This window comes from Bison bison, unplaced genomic scaffold, assembly GCF_000754665.1.
Source record: "Bison bison bison isolate TAMUID 2011002044 unplaced genomic scaffold, Bison_UMD1.0 scf7180017864029, whole genome shotgun sequence".
Taxonomy (NCBI): Eukaryota; Metazoa; Chordata; class Mammalia; order Artiodactyla; family Bovidae; genus Bison; species Bison bison.
This window is the reverse complement of record NW_011494601.1, coordinates 1,654,062-1,674,391: the sequence shown is the minus strand read 5'-3', so window position 1 is coordinate 1,674,391 and position 20,330 is coordinate 1,654,062. Positions and strand designations below refer to the sequence as shown.

General features: G+C 41.7%; 1 protein-coding gene across 1 annotated transcript in view; it reads left to right on the top strand.

Annotated features, from left to right (window-relative positions):
* SH2D4B (SH2 domain containing 4B) overlaps window positions 1-20,330 on the top strand; it is an 82,107-nt gene that overhangs the window by 10,081 nt on the left and 51,696 nt on the right. The window contains exons 2-3 of the mRNA XM_010834134.1: window positions 10,941-11,104; window positions 12,676-12,823. Coding sequence (XP_010832436.1) covers window positions 10,941-11,104; window positions 12,676-12,823 — 312 coding nt within the window. The remainder of the gene's footprint in view (window positions 1-10,940; window positions 11,105-12,675; window positions 12,824-20,330) is intronic.

The window sequence follows — 20,330 nt, the reverse complement described above, 5'->3', positions numbered from 1 at the left end:
TTTCAAAATGACATGATTTGGGGCCTCAGGGAGCATTTATTTTTATCTTACCATCGCATGGATATGCTTATTATCTGGCCACCATGGTTGGGTTCCCTATACATTCCATAAATGATTTCAAACGTTTAAAACTTGTTGTTTCTTTTATAATGGCCGAGAATGTAGTCTATCCAGGTGAGTGCTCTGTGTGCACTCGAAAGAAAGTGTTCCATTATAGTGTGGACTGTTCTATAGATGTCGGTTAGGTTAAGTTTGTCCATTTCTTGTTTAGACTTCTGTACCTTAACTAATTTTTAAAATTACCTTGTCAAATAATTACCAGGAGAGTTTTTCTTGTTGTTGTTGTCCAGAACAGCTTTATTGAGACATAATTCATAAACCATACAAGTCACTAGTACCCTCCAGGCCCCTTTATCCCTGCTCCAGCCTTTAGTAACCACTAATCTTCTTTAGGGGCTTCCCAGGTGGTGCTAGTGGTAAAGAACTTGGCTGCCAATGCAGGAGACTTAAGAGACACAGGTCCGATCCCTGGGTTGGGAAGATCCCCTGGAGGAGGGCATGGGAACCCACTCCAATATTCTTGCCTGGAGAATCCCATGGATAGAGGAGCCTGGCTGGCTACAGTCTATAGGGCTGCAAAGAGTCAGACATGACTGAAGCGACTTAGCATGCAGTCTTCTTTAGGTCTCTGGATTTCCCTATTCTGGACTTTCATATGGATGGAATAATATAATATGTGGACTTTTGTGACTGGTTTCTTGCACTTAGCATAATGTTTTCAAGGTCCATCCACAATGTAGCATATATCCGTATGTCATTCTTTTTATGGCTGAATAAGGTTCCATTATATGAATGTATCACATTTTGTTTATCCATTCATCTCTTAAAGGATATTTGGGTTTTCACTTTTGACTATTGTGAATAATGCTTCTGTAAACACTCATGTGCAAGTTTCTGAGTGGATGTATGTTTTCATTTCTCTTGGGTGTGTAGCTATGAGTGGGATTGCCAGATCTTCTGATAACTTTATGTTTAATAACTTGGGGAATTGTAGATTGTTTTCCAAAACAGTTGCACCATTTTAATGTTCCACAAGCAGTGGGTAAGAGCTCCAATTTCTCCACACCCTCACCAATACTCGTTATTATTTATCTTTTTGGTTAAATCCATCCTGGGAGGTGTGAAGTGTTATGTCATTGTGGTTTTGGTTTGTGTTTTCCTGATGAGTAAAGATGTTGAGCATCTTTTCTTGTGCCTATTGGACATCTGTATATCTTCTTTAGAGAAATGTCTAGATCCTTTGCCCATTTTTTGACTGAATTGTCCTTTTATTATTGAGTTGTAAGAATTTTTATGTACTCCAGACACAAGTTCTTTATCAGATATACGATCTGCAAATATTTACTCCCACTCTTTGAGCTGCCCTTTTACTTTCTTGATGGCATCCTTTGAAAAACAAAAGTTTTAAGTATCAAATTTTGATGACATCCAAATCGTATATATGTTTTTTGTTGTTTATGCGTTTGGTGTCATATCTAAGAAACCATTGTCTAATTTAAGATTATGAAGATTTATGCCTATATCTATATTTTCAAATTTGTTAATACAGAATAGTATATGATATTCTCTTTTATTTATTTATTTGGTTTTGTCTGTGCTGGGTCTTTGTTGCTGCTGCCAGCTTTCTCTAGTTGCAGAGAGTGAGGGCTCCTCTTTGTTGTGGTTGGCAGGCTCTCGATGTGGTGGTTTCTTTTTTTGCAGAGCACAGGCTCCAGGGTGTGCAGGCTTCAGTCACTGTGGTACAGGGGCTTAATTGCTCCATGGCATGTGAAATCTTCTGGGTCAGGGATCAAACCCATGTCCCCCACGTTGGCAGGCGAATTCTCGTTCACTGTACCACCAGGGAAGTCCCTGATACTCTCTTTTAATCAGTTCATGTTTTACACTCTCTTTTTTATTCCTAATTCCATATATATATATTATATATACACACATAATATATATAAACATATATATGTTTATATATATGTTTTAACTTAATTTAAGCATGCTGGGTGATTTCCTATCATATTAAATTTTTTCAAAGAACAAATGTTTGGTTGTATTTATAATATATATGTTGTATATTCACTAATATTAGTTTTTTTTGGTAATTATTTTCTCTTTTAATTTTCTTTTATTAATGTCTTAGATTGAGAACTTAGTTTATTCATGTCTCATCTTTTTTTTTTTTTAAAGAAAGCCTTAAAAATTTCTCACTGTAAAATATTTAAACATATAGATAAAAATAATAAATAGTGTAATATGTACTTATGGACCCATATTACTAATGGTTAACATGGTGCCTTCTTTGTTTAAAAACAAATTCTTTATTTGGCTGTGCCGGGTCTTAGTTGCAGCATGTGACATAAATTTAGTTCCCTGAACAGGAGTCAAACCCGACCTTCTACACTGGGAGTGCAGAGTCTTAGCTACAGGACCACTAGGGAAGTCCTACCTTCTTTGTTTTTATTAAAGTGTGAAGTACACTTTAATATCTTTATAAAATTTCACTCCTCATCACTCTCCCGATATGCAAGCCTATTATAAATACAAAATGTACCATCCTTATATCTTTTCTGTACTTTAATATATATTTTGTAAGCAGTATGTTGCTTAATCATTATATGAATGACATTATACTATATGCAGTCTGAATTTAATTTATTGGTTCTGCATTTTTTAAAGAGATATGTCTGTGTTGTTCAAACCTATTTATTTTTCTTGCTATGGAGTACTGCATTATAAAAACATACCAAAATGTATTTATCTGTTTCCCTTTACTGGTCATTTATGTTGTTTCTGATTTTTAATATTTTGGACAGTGTTTCCATGAACCTTCTATTTCAGGTTTTTCTGGGCGCATGTGTACTTGGAAGTGCTTTGTAATAATGTGTAGCATTTTTAACGTTACTAAATATTTGCCGAATATCATCAAAATGATTGTATCAGTACCTTCTACCATCAGCAATTTATAAGAATTATTGTTGTTCCATATCCTTTCCAACAAGCAGACTTTTCCATCAGACATTTTTATTCTTTCCAGTCTTGGAGGAGTGAAATGGTTGTATTTTTTCATCATCATACACTCACAGTAAAATTGATGGTGGTTTCACTCCTTGATGAAACAGTAAACCTTATTATTTTATTGTGTGACGAACTGGAAGGCTACATAAACCATTTCTGCTGCATACTGAAGTATGATGGCTGTCCTGAGGAAAAGCAGGATGTGATTTTTTGAGTTATATGCTGAACTAGCCTCCTTTGTCATGGAATGCCATTTTTATTTGAAAGAAGACTGACAAAGGATGTCTTTTTTCAAACTTGGATATTTGAAAATTAATAAGATGACTCTGTCACGTCAAAGAAAACAACTGATAAAATTTAAGGCAGTGATAAAATTCCAGCTTTCAAGCAAAAATTAGAATTTTTGGAAAACTTATATCAGCCACAATGAGCTTATTGGATTTCCAATACGTAGAGGCTTTTCTTTGAGGTTTGAAGTGATGTTAACAGACATGATTTTATGATATTGTAAAATAAAATGGGTCCACATTTGGAAGATCTGCTCGACTCCATGGACCAGTATTTTCCAAAGGAACATTGAGAAAAGTTGCTAAATCACGCATGAGTGAAAGATCCTTTCAAAGTTCAACATAAACCAATGGATTTTAATTTTATTTTACTTAGAAATTTTAATTTTTAATTTTGAGGTAACCTTAGACTTACAGAAGAGTTGCAAAGTTGTTCAGAGAATTTCCCTTATACGCTGCATCTAGCTTCCACTAATGGTTACATCTTATGTCACCATGATACATTGACCAAAACTAGGAGATTAACATGACCTATGAATTTTAATAGGACAAAGTACAATAAATTCACTGATATTGTTTCAGGTTTCACATCACAACAAACATTTAAGAAACTACCACTTTAGTTTTGGTGTGGTATAATAAAAGATTATCTATAATATCTGAAAAGGCATGGATTTTTCTCTTTTCTTCTCTTTCCTATTATATATCTGTGTGAAGTCAATTTTTTTTTCATATGCTTCAACTAAAATTATGTGTTACAGCAGAGTCCAGCTGCTTTCTATTAAGCTGGACATTCAAAGGATTTGCAAAAATGGAAAATGAAGCCACTCTCCCAATTAAATATTTGTTATTTTAGAATATATAGCTATTTTTTATAAAAGTGCTGTATATGTTGTTATGTAATGGATTGCTATTATTTTATCTTTTTTTGATCATGCCCTGCAGCATGTGGGATCTTAGTTCCTGACCAGGGATTGAATCCCTGCTCCCTGCAGTGGAAGCACAGAGTTTTAACCACTGGACACTAAGGGAGTCCTGATATGTTATTATTTTCAATAAATATATATTACAATTTTCTGTTTTAATTTTGAATATGGTAAATATTGATAGGTATAATCCACATAAACAAAAATTCTTTGAGATGCTCAATATTTTTAAAGAATATAAAGGGGTCTTGAGAGCAAGTTATTTGACAATAGTTGCTTGAAATGATACATAGTATGTAATGAGTTGACTTTTCTACAATGTGTCTAGACTAGTACAATCTATATACCATTCTTAGAGAACTGAGAAAAAAGTCACCATTCAAATTATGTTTTCTAGGGCTTATTTCTCTCACAGGACTCTAGTAAAGAAAGATTGTTCTAGACATTAATAAGTCAATACATGTAAAATATGTTGAACCATGAATAGCAGATAAGCCTTCAGTATATGTTAACTGTTACTATTGCTTTTATTAATTGGTGCAGTTATTTGACAGTTGTGCATACTCAAGTATCTTCTCTCAGTTGGTTGCTGATTTTTAATTGTCTTTGTGGTATTTTTTTGTGTGAGAAAATTTTTAAGCTTTAATCTGTATTCAAATACATCAACGTTGTCTCTTATATTCTTTTTATGTCTCATAGAAGAAATTCTTTCCTTCCCCAAAGTAATAATGATATGCTTTTATATTTTCCTCCAAAGGTTTCTAAGTGTTCCCTTTCACAGACTCATGAAATCACCTTTGTCAAGGTCGTTGGTGACCTCCATGCTGTTGAATCCAGCGGTCAATTTGGCCTTCATCCTGTTGACCCATCAGTAGCCTTTGACACAGTTGACCTGTCTTTAATCCCCGAAATGCTTTCTCCCCTTGGTTTCTGTGATACTGGGCTCTTTTTGTTGTCCTCCTGCCTCACAGGCTTCTTTGTCCTCATCTCCTTGGGGGTCCTTCTCCTGTCTATATGTTGGAATGTGCTGGACTTCTGTCCTTCCACCTCTTCTAGTTCCTTCCTATACCCACCCTTTATCTGCTCTCATCCAGTCTTACGGCTTTAAATATCTATCCAGTGATGCCTATAAAAAATTATATTTTAGTTCTAGTCTCTCCTCTGAACTCTTATTCGATTGCCTGTAGGATGTCTAACAGACATCTCAAACTTAACTTGGCCCAAACAGAAGTGTTGATTTATCCAAGCTATTTCTTTCATGTTATTCCTTTCAGTAACACCACCTTTCATTCCGTTACTTAAGTGGAAACATTGGAGGTTTCTCGTTCTCTCTCTTTCACAACTCATATCCCAAATTTAAGCAAATATTGCTCTTTCCTCCAGAATATATCTTAAATCTTAATCACTTTATACTGCTTCCACCAGGATCATCTTAGTCCAAGAAACGATTATCTAGCCCCTGGACTATTTCAGACGCTCACTGTCCTACCGGGTGTGCTTGTTCCCTGCTTCCCACATAACGGGGAGAGCGAGCATTTTGAACTATCCATGAGATTATGTCGCCTTCCCCACTTTCCACTTGTCATGACTTCCCATCCCACTTAGAACAAAATCCACAGTCCTTACCCGCGAGGGTCGCTGAATGAACTGAAGCTGATGCTTCTCCAACTGCATTTGCGATTTCCCTTCTTGCTCCCTCTGCTTGCAGCCATTGTAACCTCCTCGCTGCCCCGTGAGCTTGCCGAGCGCATCACCAGCACGTGACTTGAATCCTCCTCCGGCCCCTGTCTCACCTGGAGAACTTTGACTCCCGTCTACCCTGTAGGAGTCACAGTCCTGGTGACCACCATTTCCTTCAGGACCCACGTGGGAGCTGAGGCTTCCACCCTGCAGACTGCTTCACGTCTGTTTAGTATTGAGTCCATGGAAGTATCTCTTGTATTCCTATACATTTGTTCTTGTTATTTTGGTTCTATATTGTTATGTGTTTGGACAAGAGAGATGTTTTCTTAAACTTTTTTTTTTAATTTTAACTTTTATTATTTTGGCTGCACCACGTGGTTTGAAAGATCTGAGTTCCCAGACCAGGGATTAAATCTGGGCCCTCGGCAGTGAAAGGGCAGAGTCCTCACTATTGGACAGTGAGGGAATGTGTGGAGAAGGAAGTTTTATCTTCACTGGGACAGCAAAAAGAAAAGGCTTTAAACCTATAATTTTTCTTTTGAGCTTACTGTTACTTGTACTCATATATTTTTTTTTTTTGCTACAACTTTTCCCCTTGATAATGTATAATTTCAGTTTTGATTTGCCCTAAAATCCATGAATTCTCTAGGAGTATTTTCTTGATGCCTATTTCCCCTCATTGATTTCTAAATTTTGTGTCATTATTAGAGAATATGGCCTATAACATTTTTCTCACAAATTGCAAGATCAGAAGAATAAAAGTATATTCTTAAACTTTAAGGGGTAAAGTTCTATCGTTGTTAAGTAAAATTTATTGACTATATTATTCAAAAACTTTATATTATCAATTTTTAAAATCTATTTGGCTTGCCAGCTTCTGAAATAAATATTGTAGAACTCTCCACTATGGATATATATACATTTTCAAATTCTCTTTGAGTTGTTAGGAGTTTTTGTTTTATGTAGTTGTCTGCTATGTTGTCTGTTGTATAAAGTTTTATGACTGTTACAGCTTCTTTTATTTACAGCATCTTTTATTATCACATAATATTCTTTGCCTTGTCTGACATGTTTGTCCTTGAATTTGCTTTGTCTGACATTGGTACTTCTGCTTTCTTTTTGCTTGCCTTTGCACGGCCTATTGCTGACTATTTTTAACCTTTTTCTTTTTTACGTGTGTGTTATATTTAAACAGTACAGAATTGGATTTTACTTTTTTTTTTTGCTTCAGAGAAGCACGGATTCATTATTACTTGCAGCCAGTAAGGAGAATACTTGGCCTTTCCGAAAGCAGTGTCTGGATTTTACTTTTTATTTACATCTGACAGTCTCAGATTTTTAATGGAGAAATTAATTCTGTTCCCCTTTTTATGTTAAAGAGTATACTTAGGGTTTAGGGCTTCTGTGTTATATTTCATTGTTCTCTGTATCAGTTAGGAATGTGCTCGGCTGTAAGTGACAGAATGCACCATTAATAGTTGTCTGATTAAAGAAATCTTTCATATTTGTATTACCACATTTCATTTAATAATTAAAGAACTTTATTTCTTGGAGTTCCTCATTTTCCCTAAATGATAAGAAGTCTGGAGGTGTACTGCAGTGGCTCGATTAGTTTAGCTTCTCAGTCAGATCGGCAAGGCCTCATCTCCTCTCACATTTCTGCTTACTCATCTCTGGCATGTGGCTTTCTTCCTCATGGCTGAAAAAGTCCTCCAGCAGCTCCTGACATCACTTCTTCATTCCAGACAGGAAGAAGGAGGGGAGGTAAATGAGCAAAGAGTGAACACATTTCTCCTAAGAAGTCTTCACCTTTTGTTTAGAACAAGAAAGCCTTTCGCTGGGACATCTGCCCACATCTTCTTGGTCAAAAGTGGGGATGACTGGTCACTTCTAGGTCGACTACTTGCCAATGAGAACAATATTACATGATGGGTTTAGACCAGTTTCATTTGTCCTTTGAGACTGGAGTAGAAACTTGCCTTTCCTGAAATGCAGGGATCTCTGTTACTTCCCAAATTGGGGTTTTTAGCAAGGGAGGAAGGTGGCTGGGATGGATGGTGAGGAGGTAACTGATAGCATTTGCTATGATAGCTACTCATTTTCTGTTGTTTTCTCTTTTCCTTTTAAGTATTTTTCCAGGATTGACAAACCTGTTATCATGTACCTTTGCCCACAGCTAATTTGGAAGGTCTGCAATTCTGTAGTAGCTGCTTCCTTGCTTCTATCAGTCATAATTAAACTTACATTCCTCTAGTACTGCATTGCTTTTAACATAGTAAAAAGATAGCGATGCCTTTATATATCAGCCAGGGGAGTTAATGCTGCCGTCTGCAATAGATACATGCTGAAATTTCATTAAGTTATAATGGAGGTCTAGTTCTGATTGTGTCACAGCTTGACGTGGATTGGGTAGCTGTGGCATGGCTCGCCTTCGAACACTGACTCATGGATCAGGCCTGTTTTCTCTCCACCATCTTGGAGTCGTCAATTTCCTGCTGGGTGGGTGGGAAAGAGAATGTGGAAAAAGGCACGCTGACTGCAAACAGCCTTAGCCCGAAAGTGGCACAGGTTACTTCCCCTGATGTTTCATAGACTAGAATTCAGTCACGTGGCCCCACGGAATTGAAGGGGACCTGAGAAAAGTCACCTGCTGGGCTCAGGGAGAGGAGGTGGCGTGCTGGGCATAGTGCAGTCACTGTCACAAACTGTCATTCCAGTCATCCATGCATTTGTTTTTCTCTGCATAGATACACTCACTGCCTCCTTAATGGGGGTGCCTGCAAGTCTCACCTGGTCACTGCATCAGCCCAAAGTCCACAGTCTACATGTGTACAGCATTAGGCCCTCTAAGGTCCTGATGTGGCTCAAAAGACATGTCATCCTCACACCCTTGAGACATGATACACAGTGTGGGGAGCAGGGTCAGAATGTCCACTGTGGAAAAGGCGGGAGTATTAGCCCTACTTAGTCACTAGTCTATAGCATCATGAGGTCCTCCAGGTCAGACTCTGTGAGGACCCCCTGCGCTGGCAGTGAAGGGATGACCTTGAATGGACACTGACCGTACTCTGGAGGCTCCTCCTTGTTCATTATTCCCCTAGGCTGCATCCGAAGTGAATACAGAGGATCTCATCCTCCTTGGACCATATAGATATAGACTTTGAAACCTGCCTCCTGGTCATCGAGGTTGGGTGCCCAAGGGTTGTTTAAGTCATTAAGTCCAGACTCAGAGACTTAGTAGGCTTCTTATCTCTTTGCTTCCATGTGCCAGGAGCAACAGCTAAGATTCTTCTCTGGACGTATTTCAAAAATTGCGTTTTCCTTTGTGTCTTTATCCCACGCCTCTACTTTTCAACTGAAGGTCATCTGCATTTAGGCTCTTTGAAAAATAAGTGTGAAAGACTGCACCCTTCGTGTCTTGTTTTAGCCTGGTTCCTCTCAGGAGCACAGACAAGGTTGGGAGACAATCACACAAGAGTTTATTCAGGAAACACCTGTGAGAGAAAAAGGGCCGGGAGCTGGAGGAGGCTGGGAGAGCCATCGCGCTGTAGTCAGTGCAGGCATGACCTTGAGTGAAAGAGAGGGGAGGGAAGGTTGGGTGGAGGCGTTCCAGGCTGTCCAGGGAAGGTTTGTTATGGCCTCTGAGGAGTTGCCCTTCACAGGAGTCTCATGTCTCCCAGGAACCAGCCTGCCATGCTCAGCTGAAGGCTGGGAGCATGACTTTGGGCTCAATTCTTTCTGTTTCTTAAACACTTAAAAAAATTAAAAAAAATTTTGGCTGCACCACCCAGCATGTGGGATCTTAGTTCCCTGACCAGGGACTGAATCCGTACTCCCTGCAGTAGAGTCCCAACCACTGGATTGCCAGGGACGTCTCCTCAATTCTTTCTTGAACTCATTTCTTTCCCTTAACATCTTGCCAAACACAGCACCTAGAAACTAATGCATACTCCTAGTGCTGTGTTTTCCAACCTCTTTTCTTAAGAGAGACAAGTTCAGAAGGCAAGAGGGTCTTTGTTTTAAGTTACAGTGTCTGACAGCTTTACCAGATGCTTCGTTCCTGCATCACATGAATCTTCAGCCAACCAGCCTGCTAAACACCACTACTAAAGCATTGACAGTCAGTTGATATTCTTGTTGCAGCCTGTACCCCACTTCGGGGTCAGATCTCCATTTTAGTCATGGTTATCAGTGGAATCTATTAGAACAGGCAGACTGAAAAATCTCAGTGACTTAATCCAACACAAATTTATTTCTTGCTCAGGTTATGGGCTGATGTGGGTCAGGGAGATGCAGGGGCCGGCTGCTTCCTCTTGCAACACCACCATCTCCAATTCTTTGCTTCCAGTCAACAGACAGGGGAGATGATAGACAGAGATGAGAAATGAGAGAGAGAGAAGACTCAGAAGATGCTTGACTCCAAAGTGCCTTGGCTTGTATGAAAGTGTTAGTTGCTCAGTATTGTCCAACTCTTTGCAACTCCATGAACTGTAGCCTACCAGGCTCCTTTGTCCATGGAATTCTCCAGGTAAGAATACTGGAGTGGGTAGCCATTCCCTTCTCCAGGGGATCTTTCCCATCCAGGGATCAAAGTCAGGTCTCCTGCATTGCAAGCAGCTTCCTTACCGTCTGAGCCACCAGGGAAGCTTTGGCTTGGAAGTGACACAAGTCTTCCTTCAGTGAGTCACCTGATGTCCGCTCTGCTGAAGATCTCAGGTCTCTGGGCTTGGACACCAGTTCCAGCCCTGAACACCTGCTCCAGCAGGCTGACGTGGCTGCCATATTGCTCCCTAGAGGGAATGGGAGGGGGAGATGGCTGTGGAACAGGTCAATCTCTGTCTGGCATCCTCTTTGCAGATGACAAGGTTTTGTATGGTGATGTGATGGTTGTGCACCCCTGGTCAACCCAGGTCATTCCTCACTCATTACAACTCTGACCTTTTTTTCCCTTCCTTCTCCTTCTTCCTCCTGTTGTGAGGCAGCAAGTGACAAGCACATCCAGTGGCTGCTGGGGGCAGATGGCGAGGTCTGGGTCTGGATCATGGGAGAAGGTCCTGGTGACAAGCCCTATGAAGAGATCTCTGAGGAGCTGATTGCAGAGAGAGCGAGGCTGCAGGCACAGCGGGAAGCCGAGGAACTCTGGTAAGAGGTGCCAGCGGGTGTTGTGGTGGGGAGAGGGTGCTGGTGCCTGAACACGGAGGCTTGGGGTGGGCTCAAATTAAGGATAATAGATTATGGGTGGGAAGGAGAAGCCAGTGCCAGGCAGCTGGCAGGCTGTTTGGAGCTGTGCTAAGATTAGGTGGCCGAAGAACTAGTCTTACATCAGGTAGAGCTTGTGGTCCAAGTCCCAGTTCCACTCATTAGTGGGGAGGTGATTCGAGGCCTCAGTTTTCTACACCTATGGTTTGGGGACCACAACACCTTTTTAATATAGTTGGATTTATTGAGATAATACATTTGATATTCTTTCGCCTCTTCCCTCACTGAGTTGTCCCTAGGACAGCAGGGCAATTTGAATATCACTCTTAAAGTCTGCTTGCTCCTCTTTGTGTTACCTCTGTTTTTCACACAAGATGGACACTGAAGCCTCTGCTGATACTGGGAGGGTCAGACTTCTTTCATAAACAACTTACAACGTATTTGTTGCTAAACTTGGAAGTTTGTATGAGGTCGGTGCCAACATTTTTCCCACAAGTTTTAATCACGGTGTTTTTGTTGTTGTTGTTTTTGACTACACTGGGTCTTCCGTCCTGTATGCAAGCTTTCTCTACTTGCAGCGAGAGGACTTCTCATTGTGGTGGCTTCTTTTGTTGCAGAATGCAGGCTCTAGAGCCCAGTCTCCAGAGAAGGCAAGGGTCTTTGGGGTCGCACAGAGTTGGACACGACTGAAGTGACTTAGCAGCAGCAGCAGCAGAGCCCAGGCTCAGTAGTTGTGGCGCACGGGCTTAGCTGCCCCTCGCATGTGGGATCTGTCTGGATCAGGGATTGAACCCCGGTACCCTGCATTGACAGGCAGATTCCCAACCACTGGACCACCAGGGAAGTCCAATGACAATGTTCTAAATAATAAAATTGTGACATATATTCATGTTGAGGTTTGACAGAAAACAGCAAAATTCTGTAAAGCAATTATCCTTCAATAAAAAATTAATTAATTAAAAAAATTGTGACATATGACCAATATTGAAAACTATAAAGAATTAATTAAAGAACAACTCAATACCCATCACCTAGGATAAGCATGATGAGGATTAGGGCAATACCTGCTCTGTAAAGTGCTGTATTCACACCTTGATAAATTGATTACTGTAGATCCACAGCATTATTCAAGGTACCTGTATAGTATCCCATTACATGAGGAACTCAACTTATTGATCCTGTTGAGGGACATTTGTGCTGTTTGCCCTTTTTTTTAATGTTATAAAAATCCTCTGATGTGCATCTCCCTACACCTTTGTAAACTCAAGCAAGAAATGGGATTCCTGAGTTTTTTTTTTTTTTTTTTTTCCTGGCTTCCAAAGCAGTTCTGCTGATTTACATTCCTGTACAGGAGAGGAACGGTTTTTTCCCCACCTTTGCCAACATTTGTGAACCTCAGACACTTGCCATTCTGATAGACCAAGAATGACTGGGCATGGCTTTTATTTGAAATTCTGTCGGCATGTGGTCCCTTCTTTTCCCATGCCTCCTGATATCTGCTGTTCTCTTGAAAGGAAACAGAAGGAGGCAGAGATCACCAAAAAGTTCCGGGATGCTCTGGCCAATGAGAAAGCCCGGATCCTGGCAGAGAAGTGGAAGGTGGAGATGGAGGACCGAAAGGCTGCCAAAGTCCTGGAGGAGCGCATCCATGAGGAATTCAAGGTGGGCCAGTGCCTGGGTGTCGGTGTGAGGCCACCTGTTGCAACCCCCAGGCTGATCTCTGGTTGGACCAGTCCTTGGCCAACCACTCTATGCTTTAGAGCACTCTCATAGTGCTTTATGAGAATAGAAATCAGACGTGTCTGAGTAGGAAGGAACTTGATATACCATCTTGGCTAATTCACTTCTCCTTGTACAGATGAGGAAATTGAGGGCCAGATAGGGAAGAGACTGTGTGTAGTGGTGATTGGTTTGGGGACAGAGCCAGGATCAGAACTCAGCCCTCTGCATCCCAAACCAAGGGTCCTGAAGTGGGGCCTGAAGAGAGCTGAGTCTGTGGTCAGACCAGCCTGGGATCCAGTTCCAACTCTATTGCTCACTGTTGTGTGACCTTGGGAAGCTTGCTGAACTTCTCTGAGCTTCTTGTTTGTAATATTCGTAATAACAACAATCTCCTTGAGATTTTTGGAGGATTCAAGGAGATGAAAAATGTAAATTTTTCTGCCCAGCACAGGACATTGTTTGTAAGTTTGCATATCTGTTCATTCTGAGACTCAGAGTTTGGAGCTGGTAAAGGAGCTTTACAGTCCTGTAGCAAGAAGCTTAAGTTTCCTGAAAAAAAGCTTAGGTTAATATTTTTTCTTCTGGTTCCTATTTTGAGATTTTTTTTTTTTTTTTGGCTATGTAGGAATAATATATTTCTCAGGGGGTAGAAAACTCAGAAAATACTCTAAATAAAAAGGGAAAAAAAAAACAAGAATCATGCTGAATCTCAGCAGTTGTATATTTTTGTGAATTGTATATTAATGGCATTTGCCCATTTTTGAATTTTTAAAAACGTTCCCCCTATAATGATTAGCTAAAGGGGACATTGGCCATTTAATATCATTTCTCTTGTAAATATTTTTTTCTCAGTGTTGTTGTTGCGGTTTTCTTAATTTTGGTTATAGTGGTTCATGATGTACAGAAGGTTAAAATTTTTATTAGCCAATTATATGAATCTTGTTCTCTATTAGTTGTTTTATGCATAGAAAGACCATCATCACAAGCTTATAAAAATACTAATCTACATTGCTTTGTATGTCTTTCCAGATCTCATTTCTTTGTACTCAATTTTCCTTCACTTTGCTGTGTGGTATGATATATGGCTCTCACTTTATTTTATTCCAAATGGCTAGCCCATTATGCTAACATCATTCACTATGTAAATCATCCTGTCTCCTCTCATTGGATTTCCTGCCTTGATTCTTACTTCTTACTTACTTTTGGATCCTTTTGTGGATTTTTCTTCTTTGACTGATTATTCCTGAGCCAGATGTAATTGTTTAATTGTATGTAACTTTAACATAAATTTTACCATCTATTAAAGTTAGAGTGTATCATTATTCTTCATTTCTAAAATGTCCTTGGCTAATCTCATCCATTTTTTCCCCATTAGAGCTACTTTTGAATTATATTCTCAGTATCCTCTTCTCCCCTAATATCCAAAAAAATCTGTGTGGTGGTTTTCATTGAATTGCATCAATACCATTGCTGTATTTGTGGAAGATGAACATTTTTTATAATATTAAATCATTAAATCTTACTCAGGAATGTGATAAGTTCTTCCTTTTATCCAAAGTTTCTTTTTTTATCTTTGATATAGTTTTTTTTTTTTCCTAAATACCTATAAATGCACTGGCCACCCAATCCCAAACATTCTCAGTGACATATGAGGGCTTCTTTTTTTTTGGACTTGGGTAAAATTTATTGTTTTCTTTAAGTGCTCTATGTTTCTTTTCTTTTAAATTTTATGTTTAATATTTTTATTGTTATTGTGATTGTGCTCATTACTTTTAAACCTACTGCAACTTCTATATATTTGCATTGTTATTGGTCTCCTTATTTAACTTTCCCATGAGTTGCCCTTTTTCTCTAGGAGATTCTTTTGCATTTTTAAGTGAAGGAATATGTACTCTCAAGACACTTCGTTAAAAAAAAATTCAAACTTGGAGAAAAGTGGAAAGAAAAACGACATGAGTACTCATATATTAATATTACCACCTACATTTACCGATTATTAATATTTTGCCTCGATTTCATGCTCTTTGCTCTTCTCTTTCTCCGTCCACACATGCATACCCACAGGCGCACACACGGTCACATAGACATACTTGTACTTTTTCGTTGCTGTCAAACACTTTGAGAGAAAACTGCAGACATAGTGCTTTCTAACCCAGGAGTTGGCAAACTATTTTCTGTACAGGAGCAGATAGTCAGTATTTTAGACTCTGTGGGTCATGCTGTCTCTGACACAACTGCTCACTAGGACATCATGGCACAAAAGCAGCCACAGACAACATGTAGACAAAAGAGTGAGACTGTGGTCCAACAAGGTTTTCAAATAATGCCTGTCATTGGCCTGGGAGCTTCCCGATCAAACCTAATCCTTCAGTGTGCGTCTCCCACAAAGAAGGACATTTCCTGTCATAGCCACAAGAATCATTGTCACACTGATTGAAATTAACCATGTAATTCCATAGTAGTGACTCAAATCCCATCCACACTGGAGAGATGCTTAGTTTGTATTGCTGGATTTTGCATAGGAGCCTGGTGGGCCACCGTCCATAGGGTCGCAAAAGAGTCCAACGTGACTTTGCAACTAAACAATAACAATTTAAGTCTGCTGGGGAAGAAAAGCAGTACTTTTCACATGTCTCCAGCAGTGAGCATCGCCTGTTCCAATCCCTAGCCTCCCTCCTCCCCAGAGGTGGGCTGAGTCCCAGATGCCGGGAGGGTAGCTTGGCGGAGCTGGAGTCTTGGGGCTTGGTTCCCAGCAGAGATTCTCTGATGTTCTCCTTGAGGACCTCAGTGATTGAGGGATAGAAATTGCATGCTGGCTCTGTGTTGGGGTTTATGGAGGAATCAGTAAAGCCATATGTTCACTGAGGAACCCAAATGCAGGCTTTTGTGTTATTTCCAAAGGTTATCGTTATTGTGTGTGTGTGTGTGTGTGTGTTTTTTTTTGGTATGTGTTTTTTCTGTGTGAACACATATAAATGTGTTATATGTGTTTAATATACATAGTAAGTATGTCTGCTCTGAGGAGCCTCAGAAGTGCAAGTAGCATCTTTGAGGCCTCGGAAGGCTCATTAAGGAACGTCAGATCAGACATTGCGGCTGGACGGTCCTTGTTAATGAGCTGAGATATTTTCTGTCAGTGCGTCCGTGCTTAGTTGCTAAATCATATCCGACTCTGCTACAGGCCTGTAGCCCGCCAGGCTCCTCTGTCCGTGGAATTCTCCAGGCAAGAATACTGGAGTGGGTTGCCATTTCCTTCTCCAGGGAATCTTCCCCACCCAGGGATAGAACCCGTGTCGCCGGCATCTCCTGCCTTGGCAGGCAGATTTGTTACCACTGAGCCACCTGGGAGCCCCATTTTCTGGCAGAGCTGTCTGTAAATGAACTACCCTTTTATTGTGACAGGCTCTCCATCACAGGAAGTGGTTATGTGTAGGCTGAAACAGTATCTGAGAAGGTTTCAGTGGTGGATTAAATATGCCTGGCAGCAAATACTTGGCCTCTCCTTCCTTTGAGAGGAGGAGTCTGGTTCCCCACCACTGAGCCTGTGTGACCTTGTGGCTAGCCTTGGTCTGTAGGGTGCAGTAGAAATGACTGTGTGTAAATTCCGAGGATGGACAAGAGCAGATTGCACCCTCTGGCAAGGCTCACTTTTGGAAGCTGCCTCACAAGAAGCCTTCCTGCCCTAGGTTCCCAGGCTATCTGCAAGGACACCCAGGCTAGCTAAAGAGAGGCTGTGTGAAGGAGCACCTAGGCACCACACACGCGAGTGAAGCCTTTGTGGTTCTTCCAGTCAGTGACCTCAGCCAAGTACTCGACCCTGACTGACATAATGTGCAGCCGAAAGGCCACCCAGCCAAGCCTGGCCCGAACTAGTATCTTCAGAATCTCAAGCACATAAAACGTTTGTGTTTTAAGCCACTAGATTTTGCTGATAGCTTGTTGTTATAATACTTAGCAATAGATAACTGCAACAGCTTTGCCAAAGGGATTTACGCAACGGGTTAGAGATTGGTTAGATAATTTTTATTGTGTCTTCCTACATCAAGATGCTAACATAATACGAGTCTTGCATGCAGCAATGCACCAATAACATTCATCTAATTTAATACTTTTTCCCCTGAGACCAGAAGTGGAGGTTGTTTGGAGGAGGGTGGTGGTGGTAGTAATAAACTCCCTGTTCTCAAAGAGCTTACCAGGTGCCAGGGAAGAGAGAATTCTGAGCAGCCACTCAGCCCCAACCATGACCGGAGGCACCTTAGAGGGCAGAGGTCCTTCCAGAAACCCTGCACAAAGACAGAAAATGGAAAGGAGATAAATGGGGTGAGAAATGATCTGCTGGGGGAGAGAAAAAAGCACATGATGGGTGGAGGCAGACAAAAATCTGGAAAGACTGGCTGTGAGGCCCTTGAATGCTATGCCAAGGAGGTGGACTATTTTCTGTGGGCAAAGCAGACCTGCGTGTATTCAGAGGGCCATGTTTGATCACGTCTTACGAGGAAAACTGGTGATGTGATTCAAGTGATGAACATTTAGGGTGCTGCTGCTGCTGCTGCTGCTAAGTCGCTTCAGTCACGTCCGACTCTGTGCGACCCCATAGACGGCAGCCTACCAGGCTCCTCCATCCATGGGATTCTCCAGGCAAGAGTACTGGAGTGGGGTGCCATTGCCTTCTGAGAGGGAGCCAATTAGGAGATCTTTGCAATGGTCAAAGTGGGAAATGATGAGGGTCTGGACAGAGTCTGGGACTATGAAGAGATAAAGGGGATGGACAAAGAAACGCTGGTGGTGAAATCAACAATCAGTTAGATGTTGGTATGTGGCGCTAGTGGTAAAGAACCCATCTGCCAATGCAGGAGGCCTAAGAGGTATTACTGACTCAATGGACGTGTGTTTGAGTAGACTCCCAGAGTAGGTGATGGACAGGGAGGCCTGACGTGCTGCAGTCCATGGGGTTGCAGAGTCAGACACGACTGAGAGACTGAACTGAAGGGACTTAGGTTTGATCCCCGGGTCAGGAAGATCCTCTGGAGGAGGGCATGGCAACTCACTCCAGTTTTCTTGCCTGGGAAATCCCATGGACAGAGGAGCCTGGCGGGAGGGCAGAGGAGCCTACAGTCTGTGGAATCTCAAAGAGTTGGACATGACTGAAGCGACTTAGCACATGAAGGAAAGCAGAGAGCAAGGCGTCTGAGCCCCAGGTGGAGGGATGGCTAGATGGCGCCAGCCTTTTGTGTGGGGATCTGGGAAGGAGGTTCAGGCTTGGAGGAGAGAGAATGTGCTTGGAATGGTCATGCTGAGGTTGGTGTTTGTTGGTTTTGTTTTTCCACCCAGGACAGAGAAGAGTGGGGAATGGAGGAGAGGAGAGAACCTGTATGAGAAACCTGGTGGTTGAGGGAGTTTGCCTGGGGAGCCTGGTCATAGGAAATTCATAAAATTGGAGGCATACTCCCAGAACATTCTGTAGGGTTAAAGATGGAGTTTAAAAATAAGAGCTACAGATAGCTAGAAAACTGTTTGTTTTTTTTTTAAAACAACATTCAGTTGTGGCTGACACTGTGCTTTGTCACTCAGTCATGTCTGACTCTTTGTGACCCCATGGACTGTAGCCCACTGGGCTCCTCTATCCATGGAGATTCTCCAGGCAAGAACACTGGAGTGGGTAGCCTATCCCTTCTCCAGGGGGAACTTCCTGACCCAGGAATCAAACCGGGGTCTCCTGCACTGCAGGCGGATTCTTTACCAGCTGAGTTGCTGGCACTATTTTAATACAGTTTACATGCATACAGAAGTTTGTTTGTTTGTTTTTAGTAAAAAGGTCGTGGAGCCAGATAAAATTTGCATTTTCCCCCGTTTTTTTTTTAAACTCCTCAGACTGCTTTTGGGTGCTTCTCTCTCTGCTTCCACCCCCAGCACATGGGCAGCAGGGCTCCTGCTCTGCCCCTCACCCTCGAGGCCTGTGCCCTCCCTTCCCAGCCTGTAAGCCTCCTGCCCCACCCTGCCTCCTCCGGGTTTCCGTGATGGGGAACAGACTCGGCGCAGCTAAGTTCTCCTTTCATTTCCCTCTGTTTTCTACTCCAAGCCATTGTCTTTCTGTTCTTTTTCCTTTAAGGCTGGAGTTCATTTTGGCCACCTCACGACACGTTCTGCAACCATGCTATCGCTGCTTTAATTTCTCTCGAACATTTGTAGACTTTCTCTGAATTTCTCTTGGACAAGGCTGGCATCAGCGAGACACAGCATGGGGCGGTTTACCCTTTCCTCATCACAGATCATCACAAACGCTCTCTTCATCAATTCATTAAGTCACCCGCTCTTCTGGTCAATGTTTATGGAACAGCTACTATCTGCCTGGCCCTGTGCGGGGTACTGGTGATAGAAAAATGAACGACACGGGCCTGACCCTGTCCTTTGGGAGCATGTTGTCCTACAAGACACGATGGTATCACTGGGCCAGGCCAAAACCAAAAAGGACTATGCCTTCCAGAAAAAGCATGTGTCTTCGTGACATTTTCCACTGGGGTGAGATGGACTGCGAGTCTGTGGGCTCCTGTGGTGTGCTGTTACTCATGTGTTATCAGGAGAAGGGGGACTGGATCAGCTGGACAGCTCAGAGGGCTTTGGGCTTGCCAGAAAAAGGCAATCGACTCCTAAGGTGGAAGGCAAGTGTTTGCCTACCTGCCTTTTGGCTGTATTGGCCTTCCGCTGCGAACCCAAAGAAAGATGGCCTTCAGTGATCACAGATGGGCCAAAGGATTCTGAAAGTAGCAACAGTGAGAGTTTCCAGGCAATTTCAGCTGTAAAGGTTGAGCATTTTTGCAAAACCAGGGTGAGGATGATGCCATACTCTTTATTTGTGGTGGAAAATGTCTTCTTTTATCAATTCATTTCTGTGAAGAGCTTACCTTTGCCACAGTAAGTGACCGGTCATGTTCCTTTGAGGTGGAGCTTGATGCAGGTTTCTGGCTCTCTTTTAAAAGTATTTCTTTGTTTCTTTCTTTACTTATTTGATCTTTAGTTATGGCATGGGGACTGTTAGTTGTGGCACGTGAGATCTAATTCTGTGACCAAGGACGGAACCCAGTCCCCCTGCTTGGGAGCATAGAGTCCCAGCCATTGGACCACCAGGGAAGAGCTTGGTTTCTGGTGTTGTCCCATTCTCAGGAGAAAAGAACTGAGTGAACTGTGGAACTGCCATCCATCCATCTATCTGTCTATTTATTGGTAGTAAATTTTCCTCCATCTTTATTGAGGTGTGATTGACAAATCAAAATTGTATGAGAGGAGAAGGCAATGACACCCCACTCCAGTACTCTTGCCTGGAGAATCCCAGGGACGGGGGAGCCTGGTTTGCTGCTGTCTATGGGGTCGCACAGAGTCGGACACGACTGAAGAGACTTAACAGCAGTAGCAGCAGTAAGGTGTACAACGTGACGTTTTGATATACATA